General features: G+C 41.8%; 1 protein-coding gene across 1 annotated transcript in view; it reads left to right on the top strand.

Moving 5' to 3' along the window:
* Svep1 (sushi, von Willebrand factor type A, EGF and pentraxin domain containing 1) overlaps positions 1-18,262 on the top strand; it is a 148,890-nt gene that overhangs the window by 51,101 nt on the left and 79,527 nt on the right. Inside the window, 5 exon segments of the mRNA XM_050163983.1 lie at positions 3,343-3,501; positions 4,445-4,624; positions 10,333-10,512; positions 13,094-13,288; positions 15,313-15,431. Coding sequence (XP_050019940.1) covers positions 3,343-3,501; positions 4,445-4,624; positions 10,333-10,512; positions 13,094-13,288; positions 15,313-15,431 — 833 coding nt within the window.

The following is an 18,262-nucleotide window of genomic DNA, read 5'->3' on the forward strand; positions in this document are numbered from 1 at the left end:
AAAGAGAAAGTGCTTACTTTTAACAACAACAAGGAGAGGAGTTAAGAAATACTATTTGGTTTACTTCCAGGAATGCCTTGTTTAAAACAGAAAACAAAACAAAGCGAAACCATGCACCTCTAGCAAGCCCTGAGAAGCTTGTTCAAACCGCAGATTTATTTCATCTTTTCAGCCTTTGCTTAGTTTGGGATGAGGATGTGTTTCTCCCTTGAAAGTCCAAGAAGTTGATTACCCATTGCCCCCAAGTATTGTGTAATGCCTCCAAATAGTTCTCCTGGAGCCTGCTTCCCATCACCACTGTGAATTTCACAACGTGTTTCCAAATGTGCTTTTAGATATTTTTAGCCCAAGCACTATGCTCCAATATTGTAAACCCTTGTATTCAAGGGGGCTTGGCAAACACTCATGCAGGGCTAGTTTCTTCTCTAGTTATATTGCTTTTTGATATAAAATATCAAATCTGCATCCAGAAATGGCTACACTCTGCGAAGACTTCTTCAGATGGCTTTTCCATATTCTTTTTATGGAACCTTCACATTTTACCTTTGGAAAGAACTTAGACAGTATTAGCTGTAACTTCCTAAGGTTACAGAAATAGAAAAGAGGAAAATCCTATTCCAGCACCCTGTAGCTTGTGAGTGGAAGAGCCAAGACTGTGAGTCAATAGTCTCGCTTCCAAATCTAACATCTTCATTTTATCCCATCGTTGCTCTTCATGATATTAGTATGGCCTCTGTCTAGGCCCAGCCTCTACCCTCTGGGAGCCACTGTTTTCTCTTGCCCTCCTCTGATTTCATGGCTGCTGACCAAGGCAGTGGGATAGACAGCTGTGGAGTCCCTTGAATTGGAAAAATCTGGGAACTTCCCGGAGTGTGTTGCCTACTTGGAGAAAGAGACAACTAAGCTATCACACACCCTGGCACCGGAGCACAGGGGGTAGGGATGTGCTGTGGTACTCAGAAGAGAAAGGGTGTTAACTGTCCACAGAGTTGGGGAAACTTTGAAGAACAAGTGAGAGTCTCGGGGGATGCTGGAGTCCGCTTAGCAGAAAGGGAACACACAAAGACAAGCTAAGTGGAGGATGAGAAAGGGGAGGAAAGGAGGGGGGGTATTTACCAAGTGTTGGAATATCTGTTTATTACAACATCCATATGAGATGAGAATATCCCCACACACACACTCACGCATGGTTGATGAACGAGAAGACCCCCCCTCACACACACACACATGGTTGATGAGAATACACACACACACACACACACATACACATGCCAGGTCTCGGAGCACCAGGCATGCACGCAGGCAAAACACCTACATATAAAAATAATAAAATACATTTTGAAAAAAAATATTTAAAAAAAATACTGAATGTTTGACTCCTTTATTTGAAGGAGGGAGACAGAGAGAGATAGTGAGAGAGAAGAGACAACGTGTGCGTACATAGTCGTGTGTATGTGATGTGTCTATGTAGTAGCAACGGAGGCCAGAGGTTGGTTTCTGTTGTGAGACAGGGTCTCTTTGAACTTGGAGCTCACTGATTCAACAAGCCAGACGGACAAGCAAGTGTCTTCCTTGTTCTTGCCCAGCGTTCTGACTGTTTGGATACATAGTGCTGATTTTTTTTTTTTTTTTTTTTTTTGTATTTGCACCGGAGACATGAAAGATCTGCTTGATGCTCATCGCTATCCTATTGATTTTCCTCGTAAATTGTGATGTGTTTCCTTCCTGCAGGCTGTGGCTTTTGTTGATTTCACTTGGCTATCGCTGTGAATCTTACAGTCTCGGCCTTGATAACATGATAGTGACTACGGCTGTGACTGCTTGGCTCTGCTGTCCTGCAATTCTATTGCTCCCTGTCATTTATACCCAGTAGCAAGGGTCATTTTGCAGTCATTTTTTTCTTGCTCTTACGTAGGACTGCCTTTATCACAGTCACTTTCCCCTGCAAACGCCGGCTTCTCTTTAAAGGAAGGTTAGTGCTGCCTTGCACTAATCTGAGGTTCCTGATGCTCAGTGTTCAGGTGAAGGTATGTCTGTTATAATGTATAATTCAACAGCACTTCACTGTTCACTAACAAAATGCTTTGAGGTAATAGTTCCTTCCCTTATGTCAAACTGTTTTTCATAGGCCTAGAGACTTATTAGTATTTTAAATGTCTCCCTCATTTTTAAAGTTTTAAATGGATTCAGAGCTAGAATTTTCTAGCATGTGCCATGGGAGTTTGATAGTCTTTTTTTTTTTTAATGTAATGAAGAATTATAGAACCACGGTTATTTTCCTAATAGCTGCCTTTTACTATGAATCTTACTTTTGATGCGATTGCTTCATGCTTTTGGCATCATGCTCCTTGGTTGTGGCTTTTCTCAATACCCAGACCCACCTCATGGCTGTGCTTCGTTTGATTACTTAGCTGAACACCGCCAAGTCCCTTTCGCTAGCAAATGTCTTCTTTTTTGAGCTGTTTTACAGATGGGCAGCCCCAAAGGGCCGAGGCTACGAATTCAAAGCCACAACTGTCAGTGTAGAGGGGCAATCGAGGCAAGGTCAGTTAGGGTCAGTTAGATTCTGCCTTTAGTCTTTGCTCCCTGCGAGCCTGGCAGAAGCAGGATTTTTTTCATTCCTTCTTCTTCACAAAACCGTTTCCCATCAGTTAAGTTTTCCCTCTGGCCCTTAGGTTTCTCCTCATCCCTTGTCAAGGGCACTCAACGGAACTGATGGGGGTGATTTTGCAGATCTGCACTGAGGGGACCCAGGGATCCTAGGATAGAGGTGGGGTGACTGCACAGAATGGGGAGATGAAATATGTATTTCCTATTTGCTAGGATTTGCTTAATCTGTGGAGTGTCATTGATTCCGTTGAGTCCCTTAACATACACTGCTCTGCGGAGTTTTCCCAAAAATCAACCCAGACATGTCATAATGTCATATAACAGAAACTAGTGTTGGCTAGAGAGGTTTCATACCTTACACATAACAAATGAAATATGTCAGCCTTTAGCAACAAATGGCTCAGTGGTTAAGAGCACTAGCTGCTCTTCCAAAGGAGCTGGGTTCAATTCCCAGCACCCACACAACAAGCAACTTCTATCTATAACTCCAGTTCCAGGGGATCTGATGCCCTCTTCTGGCCTCTGTTGGTACTGCATACATATGGTACACATACAAACCTGCAGGCAAAAGACACAAATAAAAAATCTTTTTTTAAAAGCTTCTTTCCTTCTTGAAATATATAATAATTATTTCTATGTAGAATGATTATCTGTACCCCCATTATATTCAACATTTTCTAAGTTTCTATGGACATAGTAAACAGACTTCTATGGCCACTTTTCTGCCCACAGCTTGCCCATCAGGGACGTATAAACCTGAAGCTTCTCCAGGAGGAATCAGCACATGCATCCCGTGTCCTGATGAAAACCACACCTCTCGACCCGGAAGCACATCTCCTGAAGACTGTGTGTGCCGAGAGGGGTACCAGACATCCGGTCAGACCTGTCATGGTAAGACACCTACTGTGAGCAAACAGGAAATAGAAAGCTGACCTTGAGCTCCGTGATACAGAGTGGTGGCATCACTCAATACATTTAGGGTGGTCTTTAACATCCCCATCTTTGGTCACACTGCAGGGACAGGGGTGTCATTTGCTCCTATTACATAGCATTTATTAGCACTAAACACACAGGCTTCCTGCTCAGAGAAAAGATCTTAGCTCCTAGGAGCAGTGTGACTGCAAAAACCATGAATTAGTACCTAGAAGTAAGCAATGCTACAACATCAGCAATGAATTTGAATGGCAAATCAGCTTGTCTTGGCCCTGGTCGTGCTCAAATTCATTTTTAAAAAGTTTTTTTTCATAAATATTTTTCCATCGTGTCAAAAGTAGAAATATTTACATAGTATATAGTGCACGGCAGAAGCTGTGACGTTTTCCTGGGTGCTGGGATTAAAGGTGTGTGCCACCACACCTGGCTCTTTATCTCTTCAGTATTTTATTCTGCCTTTATTAATAGGGAAAATATCTAATGATCTATGAAAGTCAAGAACTAGGGACTGGGGAATATAGCTTGGTGGTAGAGCATGTGCCTAGCACACATGAAGTCCTGGGGTCCAGCACCAGAGCTGGAGAGAAAGTCTATGAAATCTTACATTCATCTGTACCAGTATAAAAATAAAACCCTTTGAAGCTTAAAGGGCAGTGTCCGGCCTATGTTACATTTTAACTGGTAGTAATACTTACTATGTAGGGGTTCTTGTTCCAAACATACTTAAAAATTGGATGGGCCAAACGGGAAGACTGTGGGAAATTAGTATCTAGAAATAAAGATGTATATATGGAGACAGACAGGCAGAACATTGGACAGATGGCATGCTTTGCTAAGTAAACTGAAGCAATTCAGTTACGTAGACAAAATCCGACTTTGCTTTTTGCTGTTTCTCTGTTAGTTGTCCACTGCCCTGCCCTGAAGCCTCCTGAAAATGGTTTTTTTATACAAAACACTTGCAAAAACCACTTCAATGCAGCCTGTGGGGTCCGATGTCGTCCTGGCTTTGACCTCGTGGGAAGCAGCATACATTTGTGTCAACCCAACGGTTTGTGGTCCGGGACAGAGAGCTTCTGTAGAGGTATGCAGTCTGGCCAGTCCATGTCGTTTCCTGGTTGTCCTGTCCAACTTTCGCAGTTTGGAGTCTAATGGGCCAGTTATTTGCTCCTGCTCCTGAGAAAGGGGAAACTGAGGAAGGCTGAGAACCGCTAAATTTGCCTGACCCCATCATTGCCAACTACACCATTCATGGTCTTTTAATGAACAGGCAAAGAAAATGTCTGTCTAGAGCAGTGGTTCCCAACCAGCCTAATGCCACAGTTCTTAATACAATTCCTCGTGTTGTGGTGACCCCTACCATAATATTATTTTCATAGCTACTTCATAAATGTAATTTCACAGCCATTATGAATTGTAATGTAAACATCTGATGTGCAGGATGTCTGATGGGTGCCTCCTGTGAAAGGATCATTCAACCCCCTAAGGGCCATGGACCACGGGTTGGAAACTGCAGGTCTAGCGGTAAATGGACAGGTTACTCAAACTTCCATAGTCAAGATGGGGTAAGAAGAACATTAGGAAAGATGCCAAGACTTGGGATAGTCAGAGTGAAGGCTGGATTCCCCCCACAAGACAGGGCTTGCGTCACACCAGAATTTTGCAGTGGGAGCATCTCAACACAAATGTCTCCAGCTCTAGGAAGTGGAGAACGGGTTATGGTGAGATTCCAAGGAGCCAAGTCAAGCCAGTAAGAAAGAGTGGGAACAGCAGTGGGGGTCATGGCTTCCACGGCAAAGAAAGAACAGTGTCTCAGATCCCCCCATTTGACCTTCTGTTACCTGAGTTCCTAGTTCTTACAACTGCATAGCCCCAGCCTCCAAAAGCTTCACAAGGCAGAAAGGTGGAGGCTTCCCAAGGAAAGGTAAAAGCAAGTCAAGGACTTGAGGACTCCCTCCAACTGCCCGGCCCCCAATGCTAGATTTGGGATATAAGTATATGTAAAATTTAATAATTGATTTTTCTGAAGTTCAGACTTATTTGGACATCTTGGTGGACTGATTTATTCATGTCCGAAACTGGAAGCCTTACTCTGTCTATCATCAATGTCCTTTGCTGAGGACTTGACTTCTCCAAGATGCCACAGTTTCACCCAGATCACTGGGTAAAGGGTGCTGTCTCCTGAGAACCTCTGTGCATCTATAACCATATGGGGCGCTCACTGACTTGCATTCCAAGAGCATTTGAAAGTTCTACAGACATCTGTTGTCTGTGTTTATTAGCTACTAAAACCGAACCCAGTAATAAATAGGAAATGGGAAATTATTCCAGTCAGATCTTTATCATCATGTAGCCTGCCAAAAGTCAAGGTATGGCCAGCAGGTTGAACAAAAATGGCTGACAGGGAAGCATGAAAAATTAAAGAGTTGAGCCTCAAAGGCAATTGCATCAAATAAAATAAGACTAGGATCCCAAAGAATTGAGGAGACATCAAAGAGTAACGAGAATCCTTAGAGTGAGGAGGGGGGATCAAAAATATCTGTACAATAAAGCATACTCAACAGCCAGATTAATAAACTGAAAAATATAACCTGAGAAAGTAGTAGAGGATAATTTCAGAGATAGCAGAATTCTGACAACGCGTAAATGGACAGAAGAGCAGACGCTACAAGGGTCCCTCTCATGTGAGGACGTCAGAGAGTGGATGGGGCCGAGGAGCGGTGGCAGCAGAAGATCAGAGACATCCCCCCAAGATGAGATCTCAAAAACAAATATGCATAACCAAAACCTTCGAATCTAGTTCAAAATCAGTTAGTGAATGCCAGAAAAGAGTATTAAAAACAGATAGATGTCTGGAAATAATCTTAGTGACATTTTTGAATGCCCCAGAAAAACACAAAACAGCATTGGCTTCCTAATTACAAATATCATTACCTCCAAGAGGCTCCAACCAGCCTGAGGCTCTTTAGTGGGCATTCAAAATGTCTGGAGATGTAGGACTCTGAGAGAAAGGACTCAGAATACTGATTTCCAGTCTCAAGCCACTGTTGATGTGTGAAGGCAAAGGAAGGCCATTTTCCGTCAAGCAGTAAAGCCCACGCATCCTCACTAAAATAATTGTTCTGACCACATCTGAAATATTTTCCTTGAGGCCACCAGTTACTGGCAGTTCCCAGGTCTCTGTGAAATGTCTATTTTTTTTTTCTCCAAATAGTGGACAGTGAAGAAAGCAGATATTTCAACTTTCTCCACACGACTTCTCAAAGGGGAAAAACAGAGTGGACAGCGCACCGTCCCTTCAGAGAAAGGTCCTAACCTTGCCTCCCTGCATTCCATAATCTAAACCCAAACCTTGTGCCCTACACTAACAGCTGTAGAAGTCCACGGTGCCTCTTGGAAAACTGTTCCTTTGTAAGCCTTGTATGATGCCTTTGATCTTCGTCTGCATAAGCGCTTGTGTCTCGTCAACCTCTTCAGTCTGATAGGTGTGGCCCTGGGGTGTTCACTGCAGTCTTCCCTCATTCTAGCCCGTATGTGGTGTCGGGTTCACTCAGGGACGCATGCGTGTTATCTGGTTAGAAACTCGTGTTGGAGATCCAACCCTACACAATTTTGGAAGGAAACTGAAAATAGGAAGCCCAGAAGATAAGTTAGAGTATCAGCGACTTTGTCACGACTCAATCTTTACATCTTTACACATCTTTACTTGATTAAATAAATGCAGCATCCACAAATGTAACACACCTTTATACGGTTAAAGTAAGATTCCGGTACATAAACAGACGTAACATGCCATTGCCTGGTAAAATAATATTCCACAACCATGGATTGTCCTAAAATTCCTGCAGCTTCACCACCAAAGTCACTACCTGCCTCACCTATAAGTAGAGTTTCCCTGAATGAAGATTGGGTTCTTTCTTTACCATATTATCAACGCCTTATGGATTTACTTGAGATCTAATACAACAAAACATATACTATATGTCATCAACTCTAAAATGTGTTTTTTTCTTATTTATTATCTGTAAAATTGGAGCACACCTTAGAACCAGCAGCAGTAACCAGCCTTATGGGCATGAGTGTGGCTTTAGTAGCAGCTCATTAACAATGTTATATCTGGGGCTCTGAGATGCTTCTCCTGGGCAAGGCTGGCTTCTGTTTCTGGGGGTGGTGTAGTATATAGAAGTAGCTTACAGATAGAGCTTAAAGAACAGAGGATAGTTTTTTAACTCTATCATTGTTTTTATAAAAATATAGATTGAGTCAGGAAAGAGCAATTAGCAGAAATTAGATCCTAGATTCCTTGTCTTTTACACATTTTATGCTACACTGTCAATATTATGTAATGTTGAATGATGATTGACAGACTTCATTCTTGCTTCTCTTAGTGGAACGCTTGTTCCCCTTCATAAAGCACTTAGAGTCGTTTCTAATTTTCATTGAATTATATGTGGTTCTAAACCACTAAGGGAATCTTAGGTGATGCCTCAGTAAAAACTAGCTAAAACAGTAAATGAACTCTGGGAATACTAGTCTTTCTCCTGAGGAACCATTTCAACAGCAAGATGCCTACATTTTACATCAGATTTTCTCTATTTCTGGTAAAGACAGAATCAAAATTTGGACATTGACAAGAAGCATATATCTGAAAAAAAAATCCAGTTCATGTTCAAGCTGAAACCCACAGCAAATTTGTAGGTCTGTCTTTGTGTCGTAGATTGTTCGCTGTTACCAGACTGGGTTCCTGTGTTTATTCTTCAACTTTAGTCATGTTTTCTAAATGATTAGTTGCTATATAATCTATCCATAGTGTTGTGTACATCATGGTGTAGATAATTCAATACATGTATACAGTGTGGCATGGTCAAATTAGAGTAAGTTGCTGTTTTCTTCATCAACTATATATGAGTTTCTTTAAAACAAATATAAATGGAGGAACAAAAAAAATTATAAGTTGAATCTAGTAATTAAATGTGTACCTATGAAAACTGGTGATAAATACTTATTCTTGAAAGAAGAATATAGAGTGCTTAAGAAATGAAAAGCAATTGCCTGATGTGATTTTCCATTTTATGTATCTCAGTCAGAGGAATTTATTGCCCTTAACTTCTAAGACAGTTGACATGACCCGGTACATGATGGACTCCTTCAATAACAGTCCCCCAGGGCAGGCAGACATATTGATAAATATTTAATTAATAGTTGACTTCAGGCCAACTTGTCCCAGGGATAGCAAAGGACACGGTTTCATATTTCTCCTCTCATTCAGTTCTCGAATTTTCCCTATGGAGTAATAAATCTGAAATTTATATTTAATTCACTTAATACTTATGCTCTGCCAACTGATGTAATTTGAATGTGTTCCCACAGAATAAAGCCAGCCAGTAACTCCAGTAGAACGCACACTTGAATATTTTGCATGAGCTTTCCTTCCTATTCTTTAAAAGTTTTCAAAATAAACAAGTACACATTAGTGTGATAAAAAACTTGCCCATACATGAAAGTACACTCGGGGTTCTCACAATATTCTTGCTTTCCAAACCTTGTGCTGAAGATTCTTTAGCGATCTCTATACAACCTTCTGGCCTTCAGTGTTGTGCACAGTACTGTCTCTAGACCCTGAACTTAGCTCTTTTGTAGGGTATTTTTGTTTGTTTCTTACTCAGTATCTTTCCCTGGAGAACTGATAAAGGGAAAGAACAAATTGGTACTGCATAGAAAGAATTTGACTTGTGTATAGCTCCCAGTATCAAAATTCTAATTACCAATACCTCATGGTTTCAGGCTTTCCTGTGGGCTAAAGGAAGATAGTATAGATAATCCAAAGCTGGTGAAAGAACCCCACCATCACCAGAGACTAGGATTCCTTCGTGTTTCTACACCATCCTCTTATGCATGGTACTTTTCCTGTAGTGCTGGTAAATACGAAACAGCTGGCTGGTGTAGTCTCTCTCATGCCTATATTTGGGAAGAAAAGAAGAGGACAAAGAGAAGACAAAAAAAAACACTCCGTTGGTTGCAAAGTCTCACCCAAATTCAGCTGTATCTCATTGGCTCTCATTAATGGCAGTGAAGTTGGGCAACTATGATGGGTACATTATGATGCTGTGTCATGCTGGGAAGAGTGGCTACTCAGTGGGTGTGGTTTTCAATGAAAATGGCCCTCATAGGCTCGGAGGGACTGGCACTATTAGGAGGTGTGCTCTTGTTGGAGAAGGTATGGCCTTGTTGGAGAAAGTATGTCACTGGAGGAGGGCCTTGAGGTTTCAAATGGTCAAGCCAGGCCCAGTGTCACTCTCTTCCTGCTGCCTGCCAATCCAGATGCAGAACGCTCAGCTACAACACCACGCCTGCCTGCATGCTACCGTGCTTCCTGCCATGATGATAATGTTCTAAACCTCTGAGCCTGTAAGCCAGCCCCAATGATTTTCTTTATAAGAATTGCCATGGTTGTGATGTCTCTTCACAGCCATAAAATCCAAATTGAGTCAGTGCATAATTCACAGGCTCTGGCACAGAAAAAATCTTTGTTGTTACATAGCTGTCTTCATCTAATCAGAGATAGACTCCTCACACAGTTAAATTCCCCACCCATGGGCTACAAACTACATTTGTAATGGTGCAAATAAAATGTAGGTTTGTAGGGACTTCATTTAAAAAAAAAGAGGTTATTTTATCTCCTCATCCTTGAGAACAGGTAATAGTCATGTTATTATACAAAGCCATTATTAAAGTAACAGTTTCTGCTTTTCTCTGTATTTAGTAAAATGTAATTGTTGACATTTTCTATAGTGAGGACATGCCCCCATCTCCGCCAGCCCAAACATGGCCACATCAGCTGCTCCACTGTGGAAATGTCCTACAACACCCTGTGTTTGGTCACCTGTAATGAAGGATACAGATTAGAAGGAAGTGCTAAGCTTACCTGTCAAGGAAACGCCCAGTGGGATGGTGCAGAACCGCGGTGTGTGGGTAAGTGGCCAGAAGGTGTGAGGTCTAAGCACTTCATTTGTTCATGATTTCACAAGGAACTGGAACAGACCACATTCTCCTGATACATATGAACATGTGCATATGCATATCTGTGGAGCTGTAGATGCATTGTCAAATACATTGTTAAATCACTCCAATCCTTCTAGCAGGAATCCTGAAGGACCATCCCATCTTTTAGAAAATTTAGCAGTCATTTTTCTGTGTGTCCTGCATGTCCAGTTCATACAGCATACCATCAAACAGTCCAGGCAACAGCAGTTTCTTGCCCAAATAACTAACTTTGTCACATTGAAGGCAAATTCCGTAACGAGTTTCTTCAATGCCCATCAACCTCTCTGAAGTAACTGGTGCTGCCAGAAGTAGACATGTCTCACTGTTGAGAAAAGTCTAAGTTCTGAAAATATTTTAAATGCCATATTCTGTAAGTCTTTGAAGTGTTGAAAATTATTTAACATTAAAATTGTTTAAATATATCTCTGCATATCTAGGAAACCTAACTAACACAATTACAAGTTTGACTATTATAAATTAATATCTATTAATCTGTAATTTTTAATTATAAATTACATTTTTAAATGACCTTCATAATACCTCAAACAGGAGTAGAAATATACATATTAGAAAATTGTTCTTAAATTTGTATCGATAAACCAAAGTCCATACCAATGTAAAATATTCATTTCTATATCATATCCCCCCTTTAAACAAAAACAAACATTTAAAAACAATCATTTTTGGAATTTGGACATGGTTTCCTCCAAACTGCTTCCTGATTTTTGTTGAGCAAAGTATTTTTAGGGTTCTTGGAGACCTTTCAGGGGGTCTTGTTCCATCAACCCACATTAGCCTGGAAGAAATTTACAGGTTCTCATCTTCTGTGGAAACAAAAGCGGAACCTCTTTTCCAAGTAACATATCCTTAGACTCAAATTTTGAAGACAAGATACCTTTATGTTGGTTTAACTTAGCAGCTCCCAGAATCAAATGTCTCTCTACAGTCAAAAAAACTTAAAGAAAACACAATAATATACATAATTAAGGCTCTCTTGTGTATATTCCATCTTTATGTGGCTTATTTTTTCCTTTAATCAATAACTATACTTTTTAATATTACTTTTACTGTCTCTTTAAAGACTTTGTTTTATTTTCTAAAACTATTTATTATTTTTTCTCTCTCTCCCAAGCCTATGTATATTTTTTAAATAAACTGTCTTGTTCGGAGGTCACTTATTGTCTATATCTGTCTTTATTGCATATCTGTAATCATTTTCTGACCAGGAGTGCCTTTTTTTTTAATGGTAAGCAGGCATGGCTAGGACCAAGTCCACGGTCCTGCCTGTCTGCCTGTTTGTTCCGCCCAGTCCAACATGGCGGAGATACATTCACCACCTCTGTGAGCCATGCTCACCGCCCTAGCTCCAGGGACACAGTGGTTTTATATCACCATTAAGCAACTAGTAGCACTTTGCTCACAAACCCCATTTAAATGCAGGACCTCCCAAAAAAGCCAGAGTTTGTTCTGCCAGCACAAACCAGGAAGCTGTTTTTAAGAAAGCCTCACAGTTTTTGCTGCTTATGCTGAGTCAGGAAGCCTTCTCTTAAAGAAGCAGCACCTCTGCTCACTGCCAGAAAACAGAGCCTATCTTTAAAAAAAAAAAAAAAAAAAGGTGACTACCAAGAAGCTGTGCTTCACTCTGTTCTTTTGTGCCTAGAATTCCTTCCCAAGCTCTCTCAGTTTTTATGTGGATGGATTTGCCCCACACTGGTGCCATTTTGTAAGCAGCAAGTCCTCATTTTTTTCCTGGCCACCCAGACCTGAATAATCACACAGAAACTATATTAATTACAAAACTCTCTGGTCTATTAGCTCAGGCTCCTTATTAACTAATTCTTCCATCTTAAATTAACCCATTTCTATTCATCTGTGTATCACCACAAGGCTGTGGCCTACTAGTAAGATTCTGGAGCATCTGTCTCCTTTAGCAGCTGCATAGTGTCTCTTTGACTCAGTCTACTCTATTTATCTCTGTTCAGATTTCCTGCCTGGCTTTACTCTGCTAAGCCATTGGCCGAAACAACTTTATTCATCAACTCATAAGAGCAATACATATACAGAGACTTTCAAAGTTTTGATATGATGGCGAAATAACAAAAGATGGTCTGGGGATGTAGCTCAGTTAGTAGAATGCTTGCCTACCCTGTAGGAAACCTGGGGTTTGATCCCACACAAAACCAGGAGCTGCAGTTCATGCCTTCAATCCCAATGCTAAGGAGATAGAAACAGGAAGGTGAGAAGTTCAAGGCCATTCTTAGCTGCCTGGCAAATTTGAGGCCAGCCCAGACTACGTGAGGCCCTGTCTCATAAAGACAACAAAACACAAACAAATTAAAGAAGAAATAACAAAAGAGATAGTTCCACACTTTTTTTAATACATTGTACACACAGTGTCACACGCGATTATTTAGGGGTGGGGCGTGTCAATCTAAGGTGGCACAGTTACGACTCCATTGTTTCTATTTTGTGGGCATGCCAATGATGTGCCGTCGTTTCTCTGCAACAGAACGCCACTGCGCTACCTTCCAGAAGCCCAAGGGCGTCCTCATATCTCCACCTAGCTGCGGCAAGCAGCCAGCCAAGCCTGGGTTGATCTGCCAGCTGAGCTGCCGCCCGGGATACGTTTTGTCTGGGGCCAGAGAAGTGAGCTGTGCCACATCTGGGAAGTGGAGTGCCAAGGTTCAGACCGCTGTGTGCAAAGGTAGGTGCCTGCATGGGGCAGGAGAAAAACCAGATTCCTACATAATGGCATATGAGTGTCCAATAGGGCTGCCCCTCTGTGAATTTCACCGCAAGTCCATGGTAAAATGGCAGGTAAAAAAAAAAAAATGTAAGAACTAGCAAGGCTTCTGGTTCCAAAGAGTGAATTTATGAAAATCCAGCTGGGAGAGAATGACGGAAGAAACAGGAAAATGAAGATGATGCTAGGGCCAGAATCAGCCGAGAGTTCCCTTTGGGAGATGGCGATCTATGAAGAACCTCTGATGCCTGCTGGACAGTGCTGGCTCAAAAGAATGGGCCACAAGCACTTTGAAGCCTGCATCTTGCTACATTATTGTTTACCCCACAGCAAGAGCAACCCAGGGTGAAAAAAAAAGTGTTAAAATCAAGAAAGAGTCCTGAGAAGTAAAAAATAGTGTAGATATTGAGTCCTCCAAAATAAAAATGTGTGTGTGTATGTGTGTGTGTGTGTGTCCTGCTCCAGAAGATGAGGGGAAAGTATAAAAATAACTACTAGAGTGGATATTATTGAAATATCACTAATTTGAAGTGTCAAACTGAAAATCCCTTGGGAATAAACAAGTACTAAATAAGAAACTTGAATACCTCAACTGATCAACCCAAAGAGATTGAAGTTTAGAGTTGTGAATGAGATCAAGGAGCGCAATGCTTACATCATGAAGAGAACCAGAAACTGGACGGGAAAGGGATGAGTTTCCTTTCTGTCCTTCCTACTATAGAAAAGCCTCCCTGAAAGATCTGGGTCTTTAGCCCGCAAAGCCCCCGAGCACTGGGGCTGACAAACTTCCTCTGAGGATAAAGCCTAAGTTGCAGAGTCTGTGAGGCAGAAAGAGAAACTGTACCAGAGAGCTGAGTCTGATTCGCATTACAGAGAGAAAAGCAACCGTGCCTCAGGAGATGAGGGAAAAGTAAATAAAAAACAAATTTCAAATCCAATCAAACTATTACTTAACTAGAAATGAAAACTGCAATGTCATTCTTTTTTCAGATTATCGGTATGCAGCTGTGCATCTTCATAGGGGAAACAGAAATTGAATAAAATTCCAGAGAGACAGTGAAATGAGACACGGTATAGGCAATTCAGATCTACCCGTCTGGGAAATTGAGCAGACCTCATTCAACATCGTGTAGAAATAAAAGATGTATTCTAACCCATAACAAGAAGTTGACTTCAAGTCAATGCTAGCAGGCTTAATTCAGCTCTTGCAGTGTGTAAGCTTTTCCATTGTCAAAAGTATCATTAGCTTGAATTTGCTTGTTTGTTTGATAGTACCTTCTGGGGCTGCTAATTAATTCTGATCGATGGCCCCATTTTCAAGTGTACTTTCTGCCCCTGTCAGCTTTCTTTTTCTTCCATTTTTTTTTCCTCTGTTTCATTCAAAAGACAAAACATTGACCAAGTTCCTACTGTATGCCAGGCACTGAATAAAACAGCGTGGAGAGAAATACTCTTTTCCTTCAAGTAAACAGGCGAGGAACTTCTGTTTCGCCGTGGCTTGCTGAGTTTTCTGGTTGGGAAGAACAGAGGCTATGAGGGCTCAGGGAGTGAGCATGCCAGGTGGTTGGGAAGAGCCAGGGGCAGCTTTTGTACTTAGGATGAAAGGACCTGCAGCTGCTCTTGGCCAGGGTGCAGGGGAGGATATGGTTGGGCATTAAAGCAGGCAAAGACAAAGAGAAGAACCAAGGCAAAAGACCAAGTACAGGGCTGACTACAGAGTTCCACGGGCTCACAGCAATCCCATGTGAAGCATAAGTTCCCAACAGTGGACTGCGAATGTAGGCGGGGCCAGTTCAGGGGGCTCCTAAGCCACATAAGATAAACTATGCAAAGTAGTTGTGTAGTACTAATCAACTGGTAATCAGCATATTAAAAATTATAAAGTATTAATATAACCTGTCTGGCCACCTTTTAAAAATAATTTAGAAGTACATGTCAGGGTGTGGTGTTTAATTGATTTGTGTTTTTTGGGGGCGGGGAATCAGATGTGGAGGCTCCACAGATCAGCTGTCCAAAAGACATCGAGACTAAGACTGGGGAACAGCAAGACTCTGCCAACATCACCTGGCAAATCCCAACAGCTAAAGACAACTCTGGTGAAAAGGTAAGGTTGGCTTAAACATCGCATCCCTTCTGAATGGACTCTAAGTAAACCACACATACATGCAGCGCAGAAAATTAGTGTACCCTAATGACGCACAGTCCTGTCTCTCGAGTTCACGCTAAATTCTAGTGCTTCATCTGAGAGAACCGCCAGCGTTTTTTTTTTAAATAAAAATATCAGATAAAAATCGAACAAAAATTTTTCATTCCCTGAGTTTGACATATTGTTCTTTCCATTAAGACCCATCATTGATGATTCTTTGCTCCATGGGTAGTTCTAAAAAATCTGAGAAAAGAAAGCTATCGAATCCACCTGGATTTCTAGTCATGGACATATATTTTCAAGAATGGATGGCATATTGACCAAGCTGAAGGGTGGGCTGCCAGCGTTTCTTACTGAGTGCTCCTAAATCCAACCTTCCTTGGTATTTTAACCTTATATGTACTCTCACTGGCTACCAGTGACCAACCATCAGCTGCTAGGGAAGAGCTTCATTTAGGAATCAGGAATGCCGTCTCCTGTTACAGCTGGGCTATGTCCAGAAGTAGGCAGATAATGTTAAACAGTATTTTGCTTTCACAGCTGCGTGTAAATATATGTAAACCTTCCAGGCAGGATATATTGGGGGCAGGAAGCAAGACAATAATAATTGTCCTGGTAATATAATTGAATATATTTACATTCAAAGCAGCTTTTAAAATTCCGACCTCTGGGACTAAACGTAAGGAGGTTTCCTTGGGTACTATGTGACTACTTTCTAATAAACATACAGTTATGCGCCATCCTCACCAATACCAAGCAGAAAGGGGTGCATTTTAGGATCTGATGAGACACTGCCGGTAAATGTAGCACCTGTGTGTCTACAGATGGAGAAACTATGCATCGGTTAGTCCCTGAGAAAAGTCAGCCCAGCCAGGATCAACAGGAAGCATCTCTTCATTTCCCCTGTTTGCTTTTCAGCAGGGTCTCAAAGGCTGTACCAATACATCATGGTCTTTCATTCCCTGCTGCCAAGAGAGCCAGGATGGCTTCAGTGTTACCTCGGTATTTTTCTCAATAACGTCTCGTGTTCTTTATAATCAATGCATGCAGTTGAGTGCAAATCACTTCCAGTGCCTGACTCTTGACTCCCAACCCAGTCATTGTCACCTTGTCAGATAGTTCATCTCCTACAACAAAAGCTAGCTGGAAGAACATGCAGAATTTCCTGGGATAGCCACATACAGGGATGTGTGGTCCTTTTAGGAAAGCTCTGTATGTCGGGGAGAGCGGATCCAGGGAAGCAGGAGATTGCACAAAAGCAGTGCCTGGCCTGGTTCATAGGATCCTGTGCTGCCCAGAGGCACGGAGGACCAGAAATCCTGCCAAGGAATCTGTGGCTTGTTAGCTCAATGCCCCCTGTTCAGAAATTCAGACAATGCGTCAAAGAAGAGCCTCCTGCCACTAAAGGAGGCTCTCAGTAGTAAGATGGCCCTGTGGACATTCGGTCTCAACATCACCGTCATTCTGTCAGGTGACACCGAAGTAAGGTGACTACATTTAGCCCGTCTGGTGAGTCAGGATAATCTTCTCATTGTATGATTCTTAATTCAGTCGTATCTTCTAAATGCCTTTTGCCATGTAAAGTAACATTCGCAAGTTCTGGAGGGGACATGGATATCTTCCAGGGACTGTTATTGGAGAATAGCTCAAATGTGCTTAAGAGACAGGAAACAGAAATAGAAGGACCCATTTTTGGAAGGAGAAGTTGGGTATACAAGGAAAAGCTATCGTGTGTGGCTCGTGGTCAGAAAATGGCCAGACTCAAAGCACAGTTGGCGAGGTCTGCCAGGGAGGAAGAGATTCTGCAAGTTTGAGGAGAGAGAGGAAGAGAGCGCCCCTCAGAGAAATACAACAGGATTATTGGACAGTGTACAGTTCGATCTGAGGTCAGTGATCATTCACTCTAGCAAGATTAATCTACACGGTCATGTTAATATCTTCAGAACCAGTAGAATATTTTAGAACAGACGTAAGGGAGCAGGTCAGGTGGCTTGTTTGCAGCAATATAGAATAGCAAAGAGAGAAAGAGGCAAGGCAATTCCAGAACTTACAGTAACAGTGCACAACAAGACACAAACTCAAAGCGGGTAAAAGAAGGAAGGAATAAGCGAGGCTTCTGTGAGGACCCTTTCCTAGACTGCTGCCTTGATCATTCCTCGGGACAGTCTTAAAAGGGGGTTGTTGATAGGAAAATAGGGTGCTAAATTACAGATACACTGCAGTCAAAACTATAACTGTATGACTCAACTGGGACAGAAACCAATAGGAAATAACTATCTTTCCCTGTCACACACAGGCTTGGTGGCTTGATTACTTTGGGATAGAAAAATAACTTCTTTCTGTAGTTAAAAAATCCACTCTCAAGGATTAAAAAGAAGAATCTCGCTGTCTAAATAAAAATTTGAATCTCATATGCACTTCAAAGCTTTATCCTGCTGTTGCCCAGAGCTCACCAAGGGGATTGGAAAGTTGGCTCTGTGGTTGCTCTTTTATTTATTCTATGTCACCACCCCTGCTTGGGCTTCCCTAGAGCCAGAGTTGGTATAATTGACAGAATCATGGTCATGCAAAAAATGTCATTGTCCTCCAGACCCGGTGAATGCTCCATTATATGGCAAAGGGATTCTACAGGCATTAGTAGACAATAGATTTCAAGGTAGGAAGACTACCTCTTATTGTCTAAATGAGCCCTGCTTGATTGCCACATCCCTTAAGAAAGGAGCACCAGTCCCAGCTCTAGCTAGAAAGAGATATTCTGGGGGAGGAGGAGCTAGAAGATGCGGAGTGAG

The sequence above is a fragment of the Alexandromys fortis genome, unplaced genomic scaffold (genome assembly GCF_014885135.2).
Source record: "Alexandromys fortis isolate MF-2015 unplaced genomic scaffold, M_Fortis_MF-2015_v1.1 scaffold_18, whole genome shotgun sequence".
NCBI lineage: Eukaryota > Metazoa > Chordata > Mammalia > Rodentia > Cricetidae > Alexandromys > Alexandromys fortis.